At 39.5% G+C, this 27,147-nt stretch overlaps 1 protein-coding gene across 9 annotated transcripts in view; it reads right to left on the reverse strand.

Moving 5' to 3' along the window:
* Positions 1-27,147, reverse strand: part of MARCHF8 (membrane associated ring-CH-type finger 8) — a 101,018-nt gene that overhangs the window by 34,436 nt on the left and 39,435 nt on the right. The window contains exons 1-3 of one of the 9 annotated variants that reach the window (XM_074907356.1): positions 23,112-23,308; positions 11,485-11,543; positions 10,537-10,563 (exon numbers count right to left, since the gene is read on the reverse strand). The exons of 6 other annotated variants lie outside the window; for them this stretch is intronic. Coding sequence is in view for 1 of the 3 variants with exons in the window: in XM_074907354.1 (XP_074763455.1) it covers positions 23,112-23,141 (30 nt within the window). In the remaining 2 variants the exon portion in view is untranslated. Of the gene's footprint in view, positions 1-10,536; positions 10,564-11,484; positions 11,657-12,207; positions 12,446-23,111; positions 23,311-27,147 lie in introns of those variants that run through there. 2 more of the 9 variants (XM_074907355.1, XM_074907354.1) reach the window with 2 other exon arrangements.

Genomic DNA, 27,147 nt, shown 5'->3' on the forward strand with positions numbered 1-27,147 from the left:
CTACTGGAATTCTCATGGTACACTACACATGTCGATATGCCAAAGCAATTGGCTATTTTAAACATTCACAGATTAAAAAACCCTCCTGGCAATTGACAATTTGGAATTTCTCAAGCTGCCAACAGACACAGGAAGCCTGCATCTTAGATGGACTCTCCACAGAACTGGCCTTTCTTGGTGTCTACATGACTTTACAGGTTCATTTGCTTGTTGCAGGACCAGGATGCGTGCGAGCACACACTCCCTGGGCAGGATAGCAGACGGCTGTGCAGTCTGCAACTTGGTCACAATGCATGTGTCTGGATCACTGCCTCTGCTCAACTAAGAAGGTCCACAAAGCCTTTCTAATTTCCAACTCATATTATGCCATCCAAGTACACTGTTAAAACAGTGAATCACAGAATCACCTCTCAGCCAAGGTTACAAAGGCCTCCTGAATCTAAAACCAGATTCAGAAGAATACTAGAAAACTCGATACTTACCAAAGCAAATTTGATAGTTCAAGTTGCTTCTATTTTGCTCAAGGATTTAATCTTTTCCTTCCTTTCCATCTTAAAGATATTAAGATTGCTTATTAACCTATTTCTGACTGCATGGACCATAAGGGCAAATTATATTCCCTGTAGCAATTAGAGAAATCACTTCCAAAATGATGCTGGGAAAGCATTCAGCGATTTTTGGTAACGTTTAACATGATACGGCCAAAAGCACATGACAAAAGAGCTCCTGAAAGAGCACTTGTAGATACCAGATCTCTTTATTAATATCTACTCAGTACAGACCAGCTTGGTTTGCCTGAATTTTCATCTTCCTGATTTTATCAGTGCAGTTTGCAAAATATTCTGACCTGCAGCATTTCAAACTCACTTAGTGTTAAATGATCACACAAATTTAGGTAAATGATGAACTGGGCCCTACAGATCCCATTAAAGTTACTTAGCCATACAGTGGTTAGATCCTTGTAAAAATCTAACCTGTGATGTTCTGCAGAGCTTTAAACACATTACATTTCTTACAACAGCTGTTTGTAAGGTCAGAAAACACACAAAGGATAAAATCTAAGAAAAACAGCACATTCAACCACCTCTACAAAAATAAACCAAAACTACTTAAGGAAAACACTGCTCTGGGAAGAAAGATGACTCAAAGCTAAGAGAAAAAATATTCTTCATTTAAAGGGTAGTGCATTCAAACTGCAGAATGACAATCTTTTAAAGCATGAATCTGCTAATAAAAAAAAAAATTATAGTAAGTGACCGTTCAGCATTCCTGGCTAATTATCCCAGAAATTTAGGTGTCAACTATTCACCCCAAGTCATTTAAAGAACATGCATGTATAAATGCACACACTTACATACATTAAGGTTTTTAATAAAAAAAACTATGGAAAGCACACTCTGAGCTTTTTACCCTCTCTTTCCCCAAAACACAACCCCTGATGCCAGAAACAAAGGGAAAAATCTCTCTAGGTGTAGCAGGCCACTCTAAGCAATAACCCAAGTGCCTTTTATATAATTCTGTCAGGGAAGCACAGCTGGTCTCACATGGGGCCTCACCTGATGCTTTGGGATGCAATCAACTAGTGCATGTCCAGAGAAGGCTACATGGGACCAGGCAGAAGACCAGTACTGGGGACAACACCATCCATGAGCATCTACTGGTGTCATCAGCATTCTGCACTGTTTGGTGCTGTGAACACTTAAAGTCATTATACTATTCAAGTACCAGCGTATGGCAAGAACCTGGTAAGGCAGTGCTTTGAGACACTGGGCTACATCCCCAGCCTGCCATGCTATCACTAACCATCTCTTCCCACACCGCAGCCCAGACAGGACATTTTTTGCTACTGCATCAGGACTTTCTCCAAATGTCTCTTGCTTTTACCTGTCTGTCTTTCAGGAATATTCCCTTTGCTTACAGTCCTCTATGAATAACAGTGACTCAAGATGTCCATTTCTCACTGACAAAGTGCTTCTATGATTTGTACAGTGCTAAAAGCTGAAAAAGCCTCTTCTAAACACAGAGGATTTAACACACTCTAAATGTACTTCTTTTTTAGCCTAAAAATCTGTAGTCATTAACTTCATATCCACATTCGGGGTGTTGCACTTGAAATGTCAACATATTCAGTAACGTTAAAGGAACTGAGGGTGCAGGTTCCCAAGAGTCACAGATAAACAAGTTTCAGACTGCATTCTTCAGTCACAAGCAGATACTCTGGCTCCCTCTCTCAGAGGATGTTTAGGACCTGTTACTCATAGGAGAAAATCCTGCTGATTCTGGTTACCTTCCAACCATACAGCGGGAACACGGGAAGTATAGCACCGTACATCACAGATATCATGGGAAAATTAAAACATCATTAAAAAATTAAAATGCAGGGAAAGTAAAGGACAGATGCAGAATTTTAATGTCCTCTGTAAGTCTTTCCTTTATATCACTCATTAAGTGTGTCCCTGACAGAGGAGCAAGATAAGAATTCAGCATCTATCTGTAAGTCAGTTAACACCACCTAAATCCATGTCTAACAGCTGATGCTATCCAGTTTACCGATATTGATCACTAATATATGTGTACACCATGTTCCCACCTTCTTCGCTGTGTCTGTCACAGTAGCTTATGCCCAATTGATTAAAGAAATGTTTCTGGTGGAAGACAAGTGCTCAGAAAACTTTCTGTATCTTTTTGATACTTTTGCTATTCTCTGAGAAGGTAAGCATAACACAGGAGGCCAACAGGACAAAAATAAAATCCTACAGGAGATTTATGCTTGTTTAGGAAGATCATTTCAACTTTTTTATTTTAAAAAGTTATTGAAGAAAAGAAGACGATATGGCCATATAGAGTAAGTGGAAAATCTTCCACAATGGCACCAAAAGCAAAACTACAAGCCCCATTCTGTCAGGGACATCTTTTTTAGTTCTGTATTCACTAGCAGTGCTTCTCAAGAAGCAGACCACATCAGATCTTTTCTCTCTTCAAAATGTAGCACTGCAAACAAGATGCCGACATGGAGAAGGAATGGGTGGAAATGAATACTGAAATGAATCCAGGGAGAATTCCACCACTAACATCAATTGGGTCAGGAATTTGGCCTCTGTTAGTAAGAGATGCTGCAGAGATGCAGAGTTCAGCAACAGACAACTGGGGTGATCAATGATAAGACAAGTCTTTATATGAAGACAGTTGAAGCAAAAGATTATTAAAAGAGAAAGTAACTAAATAAGGTGAAATGAAGAAAAGACATGTAGCTCTGTAACAAGCCTTCACAGTTGTGTCCCACACCTTCAGAACACCACCAGGAAGCAGGTGACTCAAAAGCCAGCCATTGAAGGCTGCATGCATTTGGAAGACTCAGACTGAGTCACTATCAACACCATGATCTGTAAAAAAAGTATTTCAGTAACTGCAACTGGTAGTAGGTGCCCTTCAGCAGATCAGGACCTGAAGTATTTTTAAAAATACTGATTTGCCTTAAAGCATGAGAAGCAGAGAAGAGGAGATTGCAATAGGAGTCAGCTAGAAAAATGTGTTTGTAGATTTCCATGTGCAAAGACATTTACTTCACATTCAGCAGTGAGAAGCAGGAGCATTTCTATGATACATGAAGCCCCATGCAGGAAGGGACTGCTGTGCAGTGCTAACACTGAGCAGCAACACCCAAGCCAATGGAGCTGCATTGGCTGAAGCAAGTAGGGATGAGCCCTGTGACCCAGCAGAGTAGGGCAGACAATCTGAAGGCCAACAAATTGTAAAAGAAAAAAAAAAAAGTATGGTGTTCAGAGCATCCCTAACTACTTGGTCAGAGCAGCTGTAGCTGAAAGAGGAATGCTCTGTGTAGGCAGCCTTGCTTCCCATCACTGTAATCCAAAAACCATCAGATTACAGCGGAAGACTGAGGCAATAAGGGAAGACTGTCTGAGGCAATCAGATGGGTGACTCACAAAACCTACCAGCTGAAGAGAAGAAGCCTTCCAGAAGAGCACTGCTCTTCACCCGGTTGGGAAACTTCAGCACAGTCACTGTCTAATAAGGAGGATTAAGGTTTCTGTGTGTCTGAATGAGCTGAATGCCAGCAGCTGCGTAAGAACTAAATTTACCGCTTCAGTCCCAGGAACGCCTGCATTTTCTGCTAAAATAAAATCTCTGGGCCTATTGGAATAGCAGCTTTTCCACTTAACTGAAGACATTTACTCATTCTCTTCCTGCAACTCTCATGCTCCAGTTCCAGTAAAATCCTGCTTGGTTTCAGAAATTTTTTTTTATGGAAACACACATGCATCAACTCAAAAGTACCAATATTATGCAAGTAGTATTAAACAATACTACAAAACTGGGTACCTCTGCCACTTGTATTTATTCCTATGAAACAGAAAATGAACTGCAGCTATCAGAGTGCTGGCTGACCTACTGGGGACTGCACTGCATTCCTGCACATGCACAGACATAGCTTTTTCTCAAGTTTATTTCCCAAGGGGAAAGAGTTATAAATAAGTCTTATATTCACAGTAAATCTCCTGCCCTTCATTCCCTAGAGCTCTGAGGGTGGTTTTTTTGTCACAGGAAATTGCATCAAAGTTTTCAGAAAAACTGTATTACCTTATATGATTTGCTTTTATCAAACTGCCTTTAAATTCATCCCCATCAAAGCTAGATTTTAAAAGCTCAGTTTCAATTTTCTCTACACTCGCTGCTCTACATATTCATTATCTGCAGAAATCAGACTGGACACCTATGAAATCTGCAGCTGTTTTAGAAGAGAATAGATTTTATTAAAATACCTTTTGTATTTTTTTTAAAAGTAACTTTTAAAAAGCCATAAAGAACCACTAAATTATTAAAGGTATTTCTCTATACTTTCTGAAAATACAGTCAGACTGCTAGGGAGGCTGTTTTCTCTTAGGCTCTACACTTGGAATTGAGTGAGAAGCTGAAGCAATAAAAGAATGGTTTCACCACAGGCTCTAGAATCCAGCAGAGAGGATTCACTTAGGGGGTAAGATCCTCAGTTTGGAAGCTTTTATGTCTGGGGCATCACATTGACAACATGTTTGCTGATCCCATTACAACAAGGTTCTGATCCAGAACTGGAACTTCCCAGTCTACACACCCCTTTCCCCAAAACTACTTCTGACTCCTCTAGTTTTGAAAATGCAAAAGATAAAATTATCCCTAAATGTAAGTACTATCCTTCCAGTTTGAAATGACCACTGAAGTATTTTTCCAGGAGATTAAAGAATAAGTAACTGCTGCTTTGGAAATCAATTTTCCTTGAAGGACAAACCCCAGGCAAGCAATATTGTCTATCTGGACATTATAAAATGTCAAAATTCTTCATGAGATTTTAGTTTTAAAGGAGCCTTTCAGAAGGCATCCAGCCACAAAAAGAAATATCACATAATATGCAGGCATTCTTTAGAAGATGAAATAGATTATTTGGTCCGATAAGCGCTCTGGGGAAAGGCGGGAGTGGAGGGGGAAGGATTAGATGTTGCTGAGCACTTGCAGTGCAGTGATTGTGCCGTGAAATACAGAGATTTAAAAGCATGAAAACTCAAACCAGAACATCCTGCTTCACATTCAGACTCCCCCATATGGGAGATTGACAGTTTCAGATTTCAATATAGACATTTACCAAAGGTGAGCAAAACTGATGCAGATTTGTAAAGAAAAGCTAAGGGTTAGATATGGTTTACACCATGCCTTTTGAATTTTAACCTTTTGCTTCCCTGTCACCATTCCATACATAAGTGCTATGCTTTGAGGAAGTTACAAATGTCACTATTTTCACAGATATCCAGGAGGAAATTCATCAATAGGATTAAATAATTTGTTACGTCAGACAAGATCTGAGGCTGATGAATAGGGATTCCTGCAACAAAACAAGCATCAACACAATGGAAACCAACCCGGAGGAAAATGCAGGAAAAGCTGGTGCTTGGAAAGGGTAGACACTTAAAAACTGATCAAAAGGTATAGTTCACCCTGTAGTTATGACAGATACCTATTAATCTTATAGATTAGTTTTTTAAAATCCTGAAAACAGGGAGATGAGGATACTTAAATATCAGGTCTGGAAAAAGCCTGTGGCTCCCTGGACATGTTCCTGGTAGACTCTAAGTGAACTTCCCTTGCAAACTCTTGTTCAGCATGTGGAAGGGAAGAAAACATCTCCTCTCTAGTGAAAAGCAGCTGGACAAACTTATTCCAGTCACTTAAAACTCAAAGGTCTAAAAACTCAGAAAGTAGTGAAATAGGCAGCCTTATCCTGCAGCTAAGAACAAAGTAGTACAGCAGAGAGGTAAGTAACAAAAGCAAGAGTTCAAAGGGACAAGTGGTCAATTCTCTATAAAAACACTCAGAAAAACTAGTACTTTTCTAGCAAGATTCCTTAATACTATCTGCTACTAGTACCTTGGAGGACAGAACAGATGACATCAAAAAGAGGATGTAAAATTGGAAGAACCACTCTTAATACAAACATGCATTTAGGTAACACCCAAATTGTCACTGAAAATAAGGCTGTACCACAGGGTTGAGAATTTAGCACACAATGAAATGTGCTCCTTATATAACATTTTCCTCCAAAACAGTATTCCCTCTCCAAAGGGACATGCTGAACAGCACAACAGAGCACCTCAAAATAAGAGCTGAAGAAGATGATATCTAAGATGAACTGTAGGAGGGTCATGATGAAGCCAGTTTACAATTTACTGTCTCTTGTGAAATACACTCCTGGAGTTTGGCATCAGTATCCTGAAGCAGGCAAATGTGGCGGTCATTTGGCAGAGGAGAAACCTGAGGCACAGGGAAATCATACTGCCCTGAGTGAAAATCATCCCTAGTTGTCCTACTCCTACATGCAGTGTTGCTCAGTGTCACAGCCAGCAGTTGTGTCCTGTTACAGGCACATGGCTGAACAGTGCATGTGGTTTGCACAGGATGAATTTCACCTACAGTGAAGCCATGACAAAGCAAGAATATAATCAAGATCTCTACCTTCCATTCTTCTCAGTTGTAGAATGTAAAGCTCCAAGCTGGATCTTGTCAGAGTACTGATTTTCACATGGAGTATCAGACTTTGGGATTTGCCTAAAGAGCTGCCTCCTGGAGCCCATTATCTGGCAAAGCATTAACTAGACCTTAGTAAGTGCTTCCTCCAAGTCAGAAGAACAGTCTCATTCATCCCACCAGTCTTACCCCCAGAATTTTTCTATTTGTCCGAACCATCTCTAAATGTGATCCCAAATCCTCTTTGCACTTCTCTGTTTGTACAATAGCCTTTAGATCTCTAAGCATGGTGGTACATGAGAATGCAGAAAGTGCTCCATGACACTCGCATTCCCATGCACGGAGGCAAGCAAACTGAGGGTAATACAAACAACGAATTAACGTTCAAAGCTGCCTAATTTGGTTTTGGTTACAGGTGAGGCACCACAGGATAAAGAATCTACAGGCTTTTCCAAAAAAATTGGGATTTAGGATCTTGGGAGTTGATGGGATTTGGGGATTCAAGATTAAGAAACACTACTTTGGACAATAGTTGTGTGGGGACTCCTCATTCAGGTATTTTGATATGTAAATTTTACCAACCTTTGGCATGCGCAGAAACCCTGCTGGCTGTGCTCCTGAGTGGAGCATAGAAGTGGAACTGAGGTAAGAGGATTACATTTCAGGAGGGACATGTTTTGGTGCAAGACTAGAGGCTTAAGGCGATTAAAAGATAGGAGATGCTTCCCAGAGTGACAGGGTGAAAAACAGCAAAGACCACACATAAACATTGCCTACAAGTAATCATTGCTTCATATCCTTCAGCAGCAGAGAGATACAGTGAGCTGAACAGCACATGAACCAGTGGCCACATAGACTTCATCTGCAGCCACCTCCACTGTCCCCAGCACCATCTTAACTCATGTCACTGCATCTTCTGTCTTCTTGTGCCTTTTATCACCCTTGTTTTTTCTTAGCTGATAATCTTCCCACACGAACCATCCCTCTTCTCCTGTCCATTATTATTTATATTGTCTTTCTCTGTATCATTCCCCATCACCACTGGAAAATAATTTGAAAATACTGTTTAATTCTATGCAAGAAAAGAATGTCAGGATGCTCTATAAAGAGGGGTGATTTCCATATCAAGAAACTAGAATAGATAGAAATATACCTGTCTTCATAAGATCTAATCCTGGGTACAAAGGGGAACTCCTGTAAGCTTTAGAAAAAAGGACTGCAATCATTTTTAAATCCAGGAGGATTTTATTTCTCTCCTAGCTAACACTCCTCAAATGTGGAGCATTAGATTTGGCTTCCAGTTCAATATGCCCTTCTAACAAATACAGAAGTGGTGGTTTTAGAAATGCTGAAGGGCCTAACATGACTGGAACGTCCTATCTGGATGTAACTCAGAAATCATAAAAATGCGCCAAATTCAACTGATACTTTCAAGACAGAAGAGAATTCAGGTGCAGGGCTGTGTGGTGCTAATCATTATAACATGTGGCAAAAGGCTAGAATTGCTTCAGAAAACTTATAACTTAATACAAGAAAATTTAAAGATACTACAGCAACCTGACAACAGACACTAAGAGGGACATATACTGGTCTATTGAGTAAAAGCTGCCAGGCATATTTATGTCAAATGCATTAAAATACACAAACATGCACGTATATACATATATATTACACCCCCCCACCCCCCCCATTTTGTTTTCATTTAATGGAAAGAATCTGCACCAGACAATGCCAAATCCCAAAGGCTACAGTAAACTAAGACAAATAATCCCTCTCAAAAGAGAAGTCCTGCAAGTGTCATGTGAATTTTAATGACAAGGTAGTTGATTTCATTTGTATCAGATGGCATCAAAGAAGATGAAAGGCTAGGATGACCACTGAGCCAGGGCTGGGGAACCAGGTGGTGTACTTTCTGTAGTCAGACCTTTATGACCTTAAATACTAAACCCTCCCAAAGCTCAGCTGCAAAGAATGGGACAGGAAGTCAGAGATCACTTCTGAAAAGCGCTGACAGGTAAAACTGGTTCATATCTATAAATGGTAAAGAAGAGGACAACTTGCAAAAACGCTTGCATTACAATGAGCACACTTAAATTCCCTTCACAGTGCGGTTCAGGAGCTCATGTTTCCTTCTTGTTATATTCACACCTCTTGATACTGCAGATGCTCTGTTTGCATTTCAAGTATATCTGTGTTCATCTTTCTTCTTCTTTCAGTGAAAAGCATGCTGACATCTTGCTGATGCGGAAGTCCTGGACATAACTTATACGACCAATGCGATCAAGTTAATGCCACTTTATTAAAGGATATACAGCAATTTATAGACTACCATAAAGTACATGCGCAGCTACTTGATTGCTAATAGGCTAAAACCACCTGTCCACGCATCCTTTTGCCCTCTATGATTGGTCCTGGTGTGGTGTCCACACGCCGCTCTCCTACTGGGAAAACATCTTGTTCTCAACAGTCCAGCTTCCTTATCTTCTTGCTACGCATGCAGTTTCTCAATCCCTTGGCCTTGCAGGTGTTCTTCACAACAGCTACAGCCTGTTGTTAGAGTGAGGCCACTCGGTCTGGATCGCTCATAATATTGTTGTTTTCCAGCCATTCCACAACATCTTCCCTGGAGTCAGACATGTGAGAAGGTTTCTACTTGTGCTTCCACAAATCAAAAGCACCTGCTACATGGCATGGCATGGCATAAGTGAAAACTCTTTTAAATAAAAAGCAGAAGAGCAAAAAGGGGAAAGGAGGATAGAGCAAGTAATAAGCAATATAACCTGCAATACAACTGAGGAAGAGAAAAACAAAAGAAAAACAATCATCCTCTCCCCCTAATTTTCTGTTCTGTTTTGTTTTTTAAATGGCAAGATGACTCTTACATTTCTTTATTGAATTTGGGATGAGAAATTTAGGTGTTCTGATGAGAGACCATTAATAGTTTGATGCAGAAACCATTAACAGTTTGAAGCACCAAGAAAAAGTGGACCGAGGGGCCTGCTTCACATGCTTCTCCATGGGCTAGAGGAGAATATCTAATGGCAAAGGAGAATGAGGAATTCCCTTTCCAACTGTATCCACCCAAGGAAAGTCCTTGACCACTTTCACGATAATGGACTGCAGAAATGAGACTGTTAACATCCATCCTACAGCTGTTTCATCTCAGAAATCCTTTGACAAAAGAACCTCAGCTCACACCACTAAGCCTCTTCCAGTTGTCATCTGCCATAATATTACAATGAATTTGTGGAATACACAGAGTTCCTTGATTAAAAGACATTAAAATGTCTTTAAAAAAACCCAAGAGACAAAAATCTGCCTTTGAGTCAGATTATCACTGCATTTACCTAGCTTGATTTTTCTATGGCATTATAAGAATTTAGCCTCTGTTCTATTTGTTTCTAAAAAGGCTACCTTTGTTTAATTTCTTGAATTATCACATACATTGCTTTACACCCGGTCCTCTCCACCCAGGTCAGCTAGTGACACTGTATGCTAGATAACCTGGAGATGTCTCAATCTTACCTCTGAAAGGGTTTTGCTCCAGTAGAGCTGAAGGAAACAGAAAAGGAAAAAAAATGGTTTATAGGAATGGTTTATTCAGCTTGTAATGAGCTAGAACTCTCATTATATGTAACACCGGCACTTAGATTTTATTAGGAGGACTGATATCCTCTTATTTCTAAATCACGCTGTGTATGTTAAAGGCTACCCTACTTAGGAATTGACTTGGTCCTGGCAACACTCTTCAACCTCCCTTTACATTTAACACAGCATTTTTCTGGCAGAAGAGAAAATGCCCAATACGTAATTAAGAGCTTGTATGGGGTTGTGATTTGTTTAAATGTTGCAGGTATGCCATGAAAAGCCATGGTGTAAAAGCAATTTATACCCCCACAAAACTCACTGCCTCTCACAGCCAGCGTTAGTTTACCAGTCAAAATAAGTTATATGGACAGAGAGATCTTTTTCAGTTTTTCTTTTGCCTGTCTACAATGTGTTTGCCATTTGAGTACTGGTATTGTGGTAAATAAATAAGCCTTCAAAGTACAGCTCGGGTTTCTAGCTCTCTTACCCTTGCAGTCATAAGAAAAAACTGATAAAAAGTCTTTTCATTGTGAAAATTATTCCAGCTGAAATACACAGGCAGTCTGAAACAGCTGGTCAAGTGGGGGCAAGCCATTCAGACGAAATGCTGATGTGTCAGTGATGGAGTATAGTAACAATAACTTGCCACCAAAGTTCATTAAGGTTGATGAAAAACAACAGGGACAGTTACAAACCATTGCCTCTCTGAATCCAGCAGCTCCCAAGATTTCCCATACACACAGCCATTTCAGGGATGTCGAATGTAGCTGGGCTCACTTTTCTTAATTTAAGAGCTTCTGTCCAACTGTAGTAACTACAACAGACTACAGGACGTGATGATCGACTGTCAGTAAGTCAACTCCTACTCTGACCCTTGATTGTTACCTGGGAAATGGAAAGCCAACAGAAGTCAGGAGACTAATTTGACTTGAAACAAGGAATATCTGCAGGGCAAATAATGCATAGTCAGTGCTTTCATGAAGACCAGACTGGGTGCAGGGTCACAATGATGGAAGAGGGAAGAACTAAAGAAAAAGTTTCAGCAGAAGCATAGTTCCTGAAAAAAGCAGACAGAGAAAACACAAGGATTATTACTCTAATCATGACGGCCCAGCCTAGATTTAAAAGCCTCAAATAGCCTAAGGTATTACATCTGGTTCTTCAAACTAATCTGACCCCTTTGAGACAGACAAATACTTCCTTAGGGAAGAGTGTTGTCACATTTCAGAGTCCTAATGTTAACCACTGACTGTCAACGAAGACAAAACAAGCACCCCAATGAGTCATAAAATACTAATTTTCCATTAGACAGCAAGAGAGAAACTGATGACAAGAAAAAACAACAAAATTAGCCGTTAACAGAAACCATGGAACGGCAAAAACTATTCAAAGAAAACTATTAACTTAATATCAAGAGAAAGAAATAACACTGTGTAGTAACCACAAAACATCTGAATACGGAGACCAACCAACCATCAAGGTCAACATAAGGGAGCTTAAATTGGTTGGTTTTGAGATTGCTTCCTGTTATGCTAGGCTAAGCTGGGAACTTGACGTTAAATTGGAAAGAAAGGGGGAAAAAAGATCCCCAAACAAGAAACACAAAACCTCATGTTGACAGCAGCCCAGCTGCCCAACAGAAGGTGCAGAAACCAGGTCCTGGAAGAACATTTTTTCTTCTTCTTCCCAACACTGCTGCCTCAGTGCCACCTTCTCTTTCGAACTGCCGATTTCTATCACTGAAGAGCTTCAGATTCACTTCTACAGAATTAAAAAAAGCAAAAGAATCATGCGTCTCCACAGTCTACACTAGGACCTAGTATAAACTCTGTCTAGGAATATGCCAATTTGAGTCAGCAAATTGCCACTGAAGTACCATTGGCTCTAGTTCTCAGAATCCAAACTGTTCACCACTTTTTAAACAACTACAATTCAGTTTTGTCAACCTCTGATACACAAAAACGCCATGAGTCAAGTTTCAAAATCATGAAATTAGCTTAAAATTCATAAAACTAGTGTGCGCATCCCCAATCACAGCTGCTGAGTACACCAAAATACACATGATAAAAATAAGTCAGCAACACTCCTTAGTAACTGCAAGAGAGAGGAAGAAAATCTTTAAAATAATGCTTCAAGCATTAGTTAAAAAAAAAAAAGAAAAGAGTAAGATTAAAAAAACATAAGGAATTTTATCTTCATAACCTTTCTTTCAGTGATATGCAGGACAGATGCATGGGTATGGTGCTTCCATGCTCAATCCAGAGATCACAAAATTACCATTTCTTTTAACATAATCATCTCATCATTTCAGTACCACTCTTCAGATTCTGCTTTGAAAGTGTTACAGCTGAGGAAGAACTAACAGTACACACTTTTGTTTTGGCTGGGGGCTGGCAACAGTAATTTGGGTTTTTTCTTTGGTTGTTTTTTTTCTTTACTGGGACTGAAATTCAGGGTGGGTTTTTTTCCACCAAATGAGGCTGCCATTCACAGAGGCAAGGCTGTGTGAGATTATCACCTAGCCAATAGGTTGAAGTCATTCTGTTATTTGCCGCAAGGCAAAATGGAGAAACAAGGGATGAGACAAAGTCGGGGTGGGGGGGTGAAGGGGGTTGCGTGCAGGGAATAATCTGTGTAGTCTTTCAGCCCTGAACCACTTAATTGAAGAATGAAAAAATCACCCTCTTTGCAGGGCTCTTGCACATTACCTCACCTTCCCTGAGACAGTAAGCTCTTTGGAGCACATCTTGTGTCTTTAGGCACTTCTGGACAGCTTTACAGTACTCTTCTAGTGTCTGCAGATAACAACAAAATAAGAGAACTTGGAAGAAACAGCATCTGTGGATATGCTCTGTCCAGCCGTATGATGAAAGGCTTGAGTTGGGCCCTTCTCATTTCCTCATGGCTAGCCTCACAAAGAAAGCACATTCATTTAATTAATTCAAATGAATGAAAAATTATTCACTACCAAGCAGGAGACAAAGTTCAGGGCAAGAGTATTTTAACTCATTTCAAGAAGGGCAGCTCCCAGTCAGACTTTACAGAGCCTGTAAAACCATACTGGCAGAGGCAACTGCTACATCCTTCAAGCCCATTGTGGAACTGCTCTTGTGAGAAGCTAAATCACTTGAGTGAGAGTAAAAGGTGACACGAACCTCACTGGTTTTGCTCCTAAGAGAGGCAGAGGAAATTTACAACATACATCTTCAGAGACCTCCTTTTCTTCAGCCAGTCTGACTCATTAAAGAGTTTCTGAGATGACTGGCAAAGGCATTGATTGCTTGGTTGTTTTTCATCATCTTGGTTTAAACCATGGAAGGCTCTCACACACCTGTAACAGCCATCAAGCAAATATATTTAGCAGCACTGGTTATTTGGTGAGCTTGAAGTCAAGGTAATAAAGTAGCACCAGGAAAGTCCCTGATTACGGCTTTGTCTTTCATACATGTATAGCACACAGATGAGAAAAGGTTGCTAACAAAGAAAGATTCTAAGACACATTACAAAAGAATATTTTTAGCAAATGCAACCATAAGAAAGAAATGCATAGCTTTAGCAACAAGTGGAAAGAATCTGTAAGCAAAAACAACATACCCAGAAGTAGAGACATTTAACAAAAGTTAAATCCTGGTGCAAAAAGTAGATCATGAAGAGACATGAAAGGGAAGGAGAGCAAGCCACAAAAAAGACATCAGAAAGGAGAGGAAGCGGGAAGAACAGCACAACCTGAAATTCTCCCTGTTCTTTACAGATGATTGTTAAAGATACAGATAGAAAAGGTTTATCTTTTTTTTTTCCTTTTATTTTTTTTGGTGTCTTGGTTTTCTCAACAAATTAATGTAATAGCAACCTAGCAAAGTTTAGCTCTGCTCTATAGTTCTGACCGAATTGTCTATTGACAACTGGCAATTTTGGCCTTTCTCCAAATGCTCTTCTAACATTATCATGCAGTGGTGGGGTTTCCCCATGAAGGCTGACTCATTTCTATTATAGCTGACAGGACTCCTGCTCTCCCAAAACCTTAGTAGTCCTTTAACATGGCTCAGAGTGAAGGAGTCTATATGGCATGCAAAGCTTTATTAACAAATACAGAAGGTATAGCGGGTAGCTATAACATTTCTGGCCATGCTGTACATGAAGAGACAATTCTCTGACAAAGTACTCATTGCAGAAGTTTTAGCATTTTGCATCATCTTCTAAAAAGTAACTACAGGACACCCTTACTGAAAACCATGGTGGCATGTTTATCTCTTCAAAGGAGAAAAGTGTGGCCAGACATCAGTTGAGTCATTTTCTGAAGAGACAAAAACCTGTTCTAATCAGAATCACCAATGCTAGTTAGGGCCAGGCTGTCTTCAACAGGTGGAGTTAAAATTCACGGACATCACTCAGAAATCAAGACATCAAAGCTTTGAGAATTATAGTGATCACACATAATTATTTAACACGAAGCTTAAACAAGAGTGAAATGGGTAAACCTGGAGTCAAGCCCTCTCCCTGCATTTCCAGGTACTTCTAGTACACCTGCTGAAAGAGAATTTAGGCCTCAGAAGGGACTAGCCCAAAACCAGTTCTAGTGATGGAAGTGGTTAAGGATATATGACTGATTTTTGAGTCATGGAGCTATACGTTCATGGTTTCACCATTGGTTTTGCACACTCCTTGGGCAAGCCACTTCAACTTATACTTCAGTTCCTTAGGAGTAAAATGGAGCAAACAAAACTTGTTCCTTGCCACATGGGCTTTGGGAGACCAGAGGTGTCCTTCTTCTACATATCTACAATACCTAATAAACCAGGACATAAAATAAGGAAATCTTCAGTGCCGCTATCACACATCAAAAACTATTGCCTGAAGACTGAAAATACTTGTTCTCAAAAGTGACTTTAAGTGAAGCCTTGCTATAAACCCCACAGAGACTAAATGTCACCAGAAACTGAAAGTGGAGCAGGCAAGGACCACACCAAGAGCTGAGTTTGGCTGTCAGAAGTCCAAAGGAGTATCTGTAAGAGTTTAAAACATAGAGGATAAAAAATATTTCTGAAAAAATCAATAGTAGTAAGAATTACCTTGCCATGACTGATGCCAAGGTTTAACCTTCCGAAAGAAGCATACTGGCAGACAGCTCTACAGTGATACCCCAATGAAACCAACCCTAGTTTAAGAAGGAAAGGCACTCGTACAGAACAGACAGGTTTTGCACTAAGTCAATATCTCTCCTAAGCCTGCATTCCTGACTCATCATTTTACTGGAAAGAGATTATAATAGGCAAACATGACTCTTCCAAAGAGCAAAAGAAAAAAAATGCTATTAACCTCTCGCTCTCTGATATACTTGAAGATGGTGTTACCCTCCTGCTGAGATGGTTCGTCAGGCTAAAGTTATTGGGGCAACAGGACAGGGAAGCTACTTAATTTTCAATTAGAAGTTGAATTTTCTCTTGAGATCTTTACATTAAAAGCCCATGCCTTATTATTTTCACAGCTGTTTGACAGACCAAACCTGTACTTCTATTTCCATCCCCATAGGGGAAAAAAAAGAAAACAAAAAAACCCCAAATCAGTATTACTGATTGATTGAATTTATATTCCAAATCAGACACCAAACATTTTGTGACTAAGAATCAGAACTTTTACTAAAGATATTTCAAGTAAAAAATAAATTTCAAATGGAGTTTTCTAAAAAATTTACTAAATATAAAGAATTTTTTTTGAGAAATGCCACTCTGGCTGTGCTCATTTTCCTTTGAATTCTTCCATCTTCAGCATGGGAGAATAAACAAGAAAACTTCAAACACTGTTATTACTTAAACTCGTTTTTGAACCAGGTCTGAGAAAGATTAGTAGTCTAGGAAAAAAACCCAAACAAACAGAAAAAAAACCCAAAGGAAAACAGTCAAGATTTTTTCCAAAGGAAGTTTAGATACATGAAGTTACCAAAAATCTAGCACAATCGTATTAGGTAAATAAACTGGGAGATTTTTTTATTGCCTTTTTTTTTAAAAAAAAAAGGGAAGTAAGTTTAAAGTAATTGTCAGATATATAATTTTAAAGTGAATACTTAATTGTTTTATCTATCTGCACACAGATGTTTCGTCAAGAAGATATTTCTAAAATCAGTAGTAACTGGTTTTGAAATCCTAAACTAAGGGCTGACTATAGAATACAGTTCAGTTAATCACTGTAGAGCATCACCTCTTGCTTAAAACTGCTTTAGTAACAGGGGAGTGCAAGATGAGTAGTGCAACAGCAGTTTTTAGCAAAGGTGCCAGGAAATATTCAGAAAACTAGAGAGTAAGGCAGCCAACCTCTATACCGTGTAAATTCAGTGAATCACTCACTAGACTGCTAGTGAATAAGCCTTATACATTGCAGCTTTTGTAAACGAAATGTATTTCACAAATTAAATAGTCTGGGAATTTTTCCCCTCTTCCCTTGAAAGCATCAATAAGCACACAGACTCTAAGATATTTTGCAATGGGATTTTGTCAGATTCTTTCTGTAAACCAGGTACTGTAGGCTGACTAGTTCTGTGTTTTCTAAGCTACTATAGACAGAAGGAAAGGCTATCACATGGTAAGTATCTGACTAAATGTTAGGAGACAGGTTTTTAGGTTTGTTATTTTTTCTTTGTTGTTGTTTTTTTTTTTAATAAAATGTTTTTGCAGTAGAAGAAAGTCACCAGTGGAGTGTCACAGAGAGAAAGTTAATGCAGAACAGTCTGAAAAACAAGATTAATAATGAGGTGGCAAAGTTTACTTCCTGTACAGCTTTCTGTCATTAGCCAAGACAAGGTGTAGAATCACCAAATTGTACCAGCTAGTAAAAGAGCATATGACATGCAGGCTGGATAAATGTCAGGTGACAATCTTAATTTTACATATTCAAGGCTGGGGTTCAAGTACTTAGGAATACAATATTCAGGTTATGAAAACAATTTTACAGAAACATCAGCTCAGTGCTTGATAGTAGAATAAAAACCGCTGTTTGTAATTATTACGGACAGGACAAAAAACAAACCAGGAAACCACTTTCTTCTACAACCCAGAAATGCCATTTTAAATATTGTGTGCAGTTCTCATCCGACAGAAATCAAACAAGAGTTAATAATACTGAAAAGGATATAAAAAGGGTAATAGGTGACTGAAAGTATGAGTGGTTTCCATGCAAGAAATGTCTAAATAGACTGTGGGGCTCTCCAAGGTGGAAAACAGATAACAGAATCACAATGGTCACTCAGAAAATAACTAGGAAACAATCTCCAATCTCTCCAGTAAAAGAAACACGGAATATCCAATGAAACAAGCATTTCAGAACAAAAACAATGCTATTTTTTGCACCATCTATTGTTAATGGTGGGACTCTTTGCCTTAGGTGGTTTTTGGATGATGGAAGTTTTATTTAGGTTCAGAACAGACTATTGGAGAGGTGGAACAGGAATCTCTTGAGAACTATTAAATACAAATACAGAAGAGTCCTTGAGCTATAAATCAGTGAAGGCTGGTAGAGCTTTGTGGGGAGGCATCATTATACGGTTGATGATATGCCTACTTTTAGACATATTATATAATTACACGCCCGTTTTTACACTAGTCCCTAAGCATCTCCTGTTGCATGCTGCCACAAAGTGCTTTGGTCCAAGCTGGTACAGCAATTCTTACGTTCTCAACTCTAGATATGATCTGGACTTTGTTGACAACTTTAGCATTCCTGTTATTGTGAGCATAAGGGGCTGTTTGGGTCTTTGTGTCAGTTCTCTGGAATAATCATCATTCATGAGATATGCACTTAGTGCTGAAGGGCTCAAAACTCCCATTATTTCATACTCCCATATAGGAGACTATTCTCTCCATAAAATTAATTTAGACCTTAGTAAAAAACAGGCAAATGAGAACAACAACAATGAATGGCAGTAAGTGAGCAGGGGGAAAAAAAAATGCCACCAGAGCATCAAATACCTATAGTGCAGGGATGCAGCCAGATGAAACTACCTTAGGATGACCCTGTAAAGAGGACTGTGCTACCCTCTGCAAGGTGACAAAACAGAAGTGAATTCCCCAAATCCCAGACTGCAATAGTTGCTGTCAGTTCCTTCCTGACCTCCATTTTCTGAGTGCTTTCAAGCTGCCAGCCTTTACTAGCTCCACACAAACTCCTGCAGAAACACAGGCAAGGCACAATGGCTAAAGCTCTCTGCAGAGTTCAACATGCTAGGTGGTCTGACTCTGAGAGGTCTAACGGGCCTATCTGTATTCATGATTTTGTATCTAAGCTCAAGGTCGTAAGCATCTGTATGCCAACGTTAACAAACTGTGTTGAAATGTCTTTCTGTTAGCTTTAAGCTCCGATGTTGTGTGTGTCTACAGTCATCTCACTTCAAGACTGTTCTCTAAACATTGCTGAAGGGCAAATACACAACTGGGGAGCTCCAAAGCGCAACTGCAATACACACTACCATTTATTGTACACAAAACCTTGCAAAACATCAAAACACTACTTTACCTCCAACCTGTTAATTTGCTGTTACTTTAATACGAATGCACAAATAAACCAGACCAAACCAGAGCTGTATAGCCAAGATAACACATCACTGAGCCCTGTGCCCGAGACTTGCTCAGAGAGAGGTGATATTTGGGTTGGCACATCCCCACACTAACATACTGATACAGCTTTTGGATTGGGCTTGTCTGTATTGGGAGTCAAGTCCTGACTTACTTGACTTGCAGTCAATCCATGGAGATGCACATGGTTGCCTGATATTCCTCCGTCTCCACCAAATCTTACACAGGGTCATATCCCTACTGGAAGTTTTGTATTTCTGCCTGCCCTGCAGTCATTCCCAGGAGGCAGGAATGGGCGGACAACAGTTTCAGTCGATTCTGCTCAGGTATCAGCACATCCTGTGCCTTTTGAACAATAAGATTCAGAGGTTTGGGGAGCTGTGGTTGGGCGGAAATAGTCTCTGACCCTCCCTTGTTACAAGTAGCCAAGCTATACCCATGATGAGGTGGCCAAATCCATTGTGGTGTTGAGGCTGAAGCACAAGGAGATGATGGCACCCCTTTGCCGTCCTCCACCAGACCAAGGTGCAGAGATCTTCAGCCTGGCATGCTGCACTTCCTCAAGGAGCTGCAGAGGATCCTCCCTCCTGCAGCCCCACTGTTTTTTTCCCCCAAGCACATCCATGGGAGGAGGCCAGACACTGTCCCCTCCCCACTGCTGGCAAAGGAGGGAGGCAGAGGGCCACCTCTCTCTGGAGGAAGAGACAGCCGCAAAACCATAAGGAAGCAGGCTGACACTGAGAAAAGGTTAGATAGTGTAGGGCAGGCTACAAAACTGACATCATGAACACATGGTAATATATGCTCTAAATGAATTTTACATCATTTGCAGCTTGACTGCAGCCCTGCCATGGCACCAGAATACTGCCCACCATTAAGCTTTCTGGGAGACAGCCTAGTGGCAGAAGGCCATGGACTGAAAATAAATAAAAAAAAAACCCACAAACTTTTATCTCTTCTCACTATAGACCTACCTTTAAAATTCCTTGTCAGCTGAGAAATAAAAACCCCCAGAGTTTCTCCACTGCTCCATAGGTCCTACGAAGAGGCCACCATGCTTAGCCTTTCTGGTTTTTACTACTTTTCCCAAGGACATCACAGCTGCAACCATTTAATTTGAATGTTGTTACAATATGACGCTGCCTATACCACAGAACTAGCTGGTAACTCCTCTTCCATTCACTTCTTTAATACCAACATAAGCACACTCTTCATTTCAGTTTATGTAATTTCTTGCTGCTGCCAAATACTGAATATTTTAACTGTATTTCTGACTCTGCCATTAGGAACCTTTATATTCCATTACAAAGAGACACTGAGATAAGAGCTAAAACCAGTAAGGATTTTTATGAAATAAATCTTAGTCCTGCTCTCTGCCACAGTCTGAACACAGAGTATTATGTTTCCTGTTCTGGTTTGATTCCAGATCTTCACAGTGATCTACAGAAAAATAACCAAAAAATGGATTTGTGCCCTTTTTCCCTCTTATTCGTTAGCTGGATTTTTTTGTTCAGTGCAAACTCTCACCTTCCTGGATCTGTAAGTAATGCCTGAAGTGCTCTCTCTGTTCAGTCCAAATATTTTCCTCGCTCTTAGCTGCTGGAGCTTGGCAACTTTTGTAGATACTCTGATCCAGAACATTTCCCAGACATGTTAAAGTTCTTTTTTACAAAATAAAAAAATCCGAATTTTAAAAAATTGTTACCACCAGAATAAAACTCCTTTCTCCAAGAGTGAGATTTTATGATCTATTGACACAGTCCATTCAGGTCCCTTATGTTTCAGCTGCATGAGGAATTTCTGAAGCATGGGCATAAGCTTGAGCACTTTCAGATGGCATGTCAAACATGACACTGTGATCTGGGCCCAAATTGGTTTAATCTGGAGGTGAAATGCTTGAGTCCTCTCTGTGCCAATAAAGCTGTAATTTCTGTTTGGTGCTACATTGATAGTATTGAATTTTGATTATTTAAAAAAAGAAGAAAATCAGCTGAGTGGGTGGCAGGTGGGCTGAGTACAGACAAAATCTGAACGCAGATAGTTGAAAAAGAACAACGCAGAGATGCTTTTAGAAAACTTAAAACTATCAACACATCCACCCAGCACATTAAACATGCAAGTGCAGAAACAATTCTTCCTTCACTATACTCTGATGACTATAAAACCCAACTCTGGACTCCAGGTGTAACTGAGTAGTAAAGCAGTAAAATACACTCTAACGTTAAAAAGAAAAGAAAAAAAAATCTTAAAATTTAAATCACGTAATCCCAAATCAATCTCTCAAATCCACTGACTTCAAACAACTAACTGAATGTATGGGACCTCACAAGTCTAATAAAATCAGATAAAGAATCCTGGTAGCGAGCTTCCATGAAACAGGGATCTTACGCATTGAAATGTCATACAATCTGTTGTAAAAGAGTATTAGACTGTCACCTCTTTATCACACAACAAATATTGAAGCATCTGCAAAATTCAAGTAGCAGATCAAGTCTGCATGTACAGCATATGAATGTCAAGAATTTTAACATGCGAAGTAAAAGGAGCTTTTAAAGTTTTTAAGTCAACATTTCAAGTTTTTTAGGACTCCCAAAGGTACTGATGAGCCCCTCTGCCCAAGCCACAGACTGACAGTGTTTGTGACAAACTATTGTCACTCCCAATTGTTAACCAAACGGAAAAAGAGATGTCACTAAATATATTCTTGTGTACATGCAAATTCTATTTAGGTGATCATCTTGGAAGACAACATCCTGGCAGGCAGCATACTTTTAAGCTTCACCAAAAGCACGTGATCATTAATCTCCTCCTGGGGGATTTCACATAAAGCTGACAATTTCTGCTTCCACCAGTAATGCTTATTTACTAAACCCTGGATTGGACTTCAAGCTATCATTTTGAAAAGAAAACAACTTGTCTCCACAGCAAAGCACCATTTCATCTTAGCTGTCTAGCAGGGACTCTTGATTTTTGCACTTTCAAGTTTGCAGCTTTATCAGCCCACCTAAATAAATAAATAAATAAAATCCTCCTCAAAACAAAACAAACCCCCCGACCAGGGAAGGCAGGCAGGCAGGACACACACACATGCACCAGTGCGGTTAGCAGTCAAAAGCACCATACATACTTAAAACACACAAAGCAAATAACATTTGAACATTCTTGCCAAATGAGATTATGTGTTTGTATACCTTCCTCTCTCACACATGCACAAACCCACACATTACACAGCAAATAATGCTCACAAAACAGAACAAAGACCCTTTGTTATTGTTCCATAGGGTTTTCCAAATCCCCTTCTTTGTCTAAAACTGAACTAATAGTGTTTCTCGAGCCCTGATGATCTAAATATACAAAGCTTGTACAGAGAAGGAATATATATTTCTTTTAGAACAATTGGTAACATTAGAAAACACAGACAAGCTTTTGAAAACAGAAGCCCCAATCTGCAAGCATCTTGATTCAGAAAATTAAAAAAAAAAAAAAAAAGTAGTAAATACTGCAGCCATTCAAATGAAGACACTCTGAAAGGACACAATTGGATCTTAAGGCTTATCACACCCAGCTGTGTTTTAACAGAATATCTTATAGTTACGTCCCCCCAAATAAAAGTGTTAATACCAATAAAATTAAAAATCCAGTTTAAATAAAAACAATCCAAAAAAATTCCCAAAACCAGCAAGTTGTGTCTCTGCTTTTAATTCCCAGCACCTTCAGAAGAACATTAACGTGAATGAAGGAAAGGTGCTTAAAAAAAAAGCTGCTCCATAATTAGAACTGAACAAAGTATCACACTAAAAGGATCATTCACGTAGCTCTCTAATGATGAGACTCTACAGCAGCCTCTCTTGACAGGCTGCTTTGACGTACATATTTATTTTGCAGGGTTTAACAGCATCCCTACAATGAACTGTAAAGCTAAGATACTCTGCAGACAAGGCATTCTCCTACCTGAAGCTTCATCTTCCAGCATGAATGCATATGTGTATCCTCAGTGTAGCTTCCCCTGGTTGCATGACTCCTGTTACCCAGACTAAAGAGACGGAGCTGTGTAAGCAGAGCTGCTAACTGCCCTACATTTGCCTGCAGATGAAGAGAGTTGGTGCTGTACTTGCCTGGGCTTGTTTAAGCCCCCTAAATATAATACTAGTGTAGCTCAAACTAGACTAACTACTTCCTCCAGCTGATCCCAGTGAAAAGAGCTTGTGATGAATAATGCATGAGAGCTCCTATGAACACGCTCCATTCCTTGCAGCAGCTGATGTCCACCTCTCCCCCCTTCCCGAAAGCAATCCCCAGCAGTTTTTGTGCTATGAAGCATAAAAATTCTCCCAATGTCCAAAAAGCAAGGAGGATGCCTCTCCCAGATTCATTTCCTTTCCTCTACTTATTAGTCAAACCAATAGATCTGGTGATTATTTTTTTTTTAAGATAAAAATCTATGCAGCTAGAAGTCAAAGAAAGCATGGTAAGCACAGAGCCATATTCTGGACTACACAGTACTAGTAAATTCAGTTGCTTGGTAATAACTTTTTCTTCTTAAGGTCTGTGATGCAGGAGAAGCTATATAAAGATGAAAACCAAAGACAGAGAAAGAATGTGACAGACCAGAAAATAATACAGCACAAAGAAGGTGGAAGAAGAAAATGCTTGCTGTAACTGGCAAGTTCAGTTGACTGTTTACAGAGAAAAGAGATTGCTTAGGAGAACATAGTGGGTGGAAGAATATGGGGGATAAATTCACATGCTGCTTCTCTTGAGCAATAAATTCCGCTATGTCAGTACAACTTTGCAAGCTAACTACAAAAATCACTGACTTTCAGATATTCTTCCAAAGAGTGAACAAACACAGGACTAATTTGCAAGTACTTTATTTGCAAGTGCAATTACTGCAATAGGCAAATGTCAATACATACCACTTGCAGATTTAGTTCTGTTTCTCAGAATTGTTTTACTTTGATTTTGTCGTTAGATACACAACAAATTATTTGGCACCTCTTTATCAGTTACCTGCTGCAATCCAAGTGACACAGCCATACAAACACAACTGACAAGACTCTCACAAGCCCTTACTTCCCTGTAAATGAAACGCAGCTTTAATGTATCATTTACAGTGAGAGAGTGCATGTGGCTTCCTAAATCCTGAACCGTGGCTCTTCAGCTTGGGCATAACTCTCTAGACATCTCTGAGGTTGCATTTCTCAGGTCGCATCAAAACTCAGAGACAACCCCTGCTTTTTACCCCCGTCTCAGGTGACTTATGCAGAAAATGAGAGATAAAAGGTGAAGACAACTGAGAGAGACCAAAGAGAAAGGGATATTCAACACATCAGTGCTCAGTCATGACCTCTTGTTACTTTTGAAGGACCCTTCTTTCACTTCTGCTAGGGGTGATGCTCCTGAAAGGATCAAAGCTAACTTTAGGATTCTTCAGACAGTTGCATTTGCTGTCATGCCTTCCCTGGGATACCTTCTGACTCTGGGAATGCTATACACACCACAAGGCAGAGGAGAGCATTTCCTTTCCCTTCAACTGCACTTTTTTCCCCAGACCAACTCCATCTTCTCATCCTCATCAGTTCCCTGACATATCCACTTCTAAACAGGTTTTCAGATAACTGCACCCCATTCAAAATTCAGTTTTACCACAAAATTATATGGTACAAATCTTGCGGACAGGACCACTCTATACATACCTTGTTTCTCATATTCTCTTACTTATTGTTAAGGACAATGCCCTAAGATAGATGGGCCTTTTGTCTCATTCACCACAGCTGGTCCCATATCCTGAGCATTCTGCATAACTTGCTGTTTCTCCCTTCCCTCAGACAGAATATTCCTTTTTAAAAAGGGAAAGTCCAATACAAAATCAAATCCACACAAACATTATCAGATCTATAACAAAAGCTAAGGAAATACTTCACTTACAATGTCCTATGGATAAACCTCAAGGAGGCAAAGGTTCTAAACATTTAAAATCCGGGGCTTTAATGTCTTCCTTTAGCTCTTCCACCATGATTTTAAAAATTGGAACCAAGCAACTTTCAGAGAATTAGCAGGGCTGCCCAAATTGAGAAGGCAAGGGCTCTGCATAAACTCAGCCTTGTACACCATGAACTACAAGGTAAGCAATAGGGCTGAATATGACAGATGCAGGAGGACTGCTTCATAGAGAGATTTTCTGTTTCTGCAAAGGAAACCAAAAAGAACTACATCCTGTTAGAGGAAAGGCATACTCAGATTCTACACTATAAACAAACAGTAACAGGATAAACATCTGAAATAAATCATTAGAGAGCAACACACTTAATAGTTTTGAAACAGGGTACATTATGTTCATTTCTATGGAACTGACTTAATTTCAGTAACCCCAGCAAATAGTAAATTGCAAGATTAGTTCTATCAGTGGCAGGTTCAAACCTCATCTAAGTATTTTCATATCAGATGAGCTTCGGTTAAACAACAGAATACTCTTCCCTCTCTGTGTCAGCCTTGCAGACTCTTGCACACCCTCAGAGCCATGCCTGGGTTTGGTTTATATGGGACTAGTGCAAACAAGCACTTCACAAACAAAATTTCTGCCTTGGCTCAATCTGGGCAACTATATTGTCATGAATTCATTCTCCAGATGTTTTCTTTAACATCTGCAAGACAGTGTTGAATTTCTGAGTTGGTTTTTTTTTTCCAGAGGCTCTAACTCTGAGGTTAATGAAAATGAATCACAGGAGGGAGGGAGAAAATCTGCCATAAGCACACATTTGTAAGGCTTTATATACAGGGAAGTACATATCTAGGCTCAGTTAAGAATTTCACGTAGCCCTTTGGATACTTACCCTTTTTCCTCTTAGCACTTCTGGAGGTTAGGTCAAAGGTTATGAAGGTTGGTTTCTAAATTAAATAAGTGTATTACTACCATTATCAAGAAATATGCAAACACAGCAAGCTGGAAGAGAAATCTGGTTTAATTACATTCTGCACCAGCCTTACGTCAGTGGACTCTCAGCAGAACTATATCTGCACATGGCTCACAGGACTACTCCCATGATACCAGGTGTCAGGAGTTAAGTTTCTGGGAGGAGCAAACCAGACCACAAAGATGAGCATGAGAGTAATTAAACACTTTTTATTATTTTAGACAGTTCTCTCCACTGGGTATTCAATTTAAACATAACATGAGAGATTTAAAACCTATCAATCTTCTAAAAAGGGTCCTTCATAGGGATTTAAATAAAAAAATAGTGTTTCCTAACTTTTTAAAGAATAATGAACTCAATTGGTTTCTGAATCCATCTGTTCATTTAACGTAGAATACAAAGTTTGGGTTTCTTAAAACCTTAGCACCTGAAATGATGAGAATTTGGAATTTAACTAATATATGTTCATTCTTATGAGGCTAAAAAGTAAAGGTGTTCTGCTGAACAGCTTTATATTTAATTTTAAATGAACAGCATTTTGTAGCATTCTCCTGCATGCCTGAACAATTATGTTACCACTGTGAAAGGAAGAGATGCAGGAGAAGCCTTACCACAGCAAGAGCCATACATAGCAAAATCATCTTTCATTCATGTGCACTGATTAGGTGAAACTTGAAATAATGTGTGCGGTGTCAGTTCACAGACACATTACTTCATTACACACTTATGCTAGGGGCCAAGCTGAATCATTTTGTTAAGTATTTAGCTACTGGCCGGCCAGTTAATTTTACAGTCAAATTTTGAACAGTCTATTTAGTTTCTCCCATTTTTAAATAACTACAACCTCCTGGGGAAGTTCTCTAGTTAGACCATCTGCTCGTTTCCTATAAATCCTCCTTTCAGACCTTACGCAAATTTCTGAGCTGCCAATCAGGACTTCTTTGATGTCTCAGTGAAAAAAACCCAACTATTCTGAACTGAAACCTGTGGTACAAAAAGATTAATTATCCCCTGATCAGTAAAGTAATGAAAGCAAAGTGAGTTATTTCTCTGTAGTGCATCTCAAACAGCAG

This window comes from Athene noctua, chromosome 5 (genome assembly GCF_965140245.1).
Source record: "Athene noctua chromosome 5, bAthNoc1.hap1.1, whole genome shotgun sequence".
NCBI lineage: Eukaryota > Metazoa > Chordata > Aves > Strigiformes > Strigidae > Athene > Athene noctua.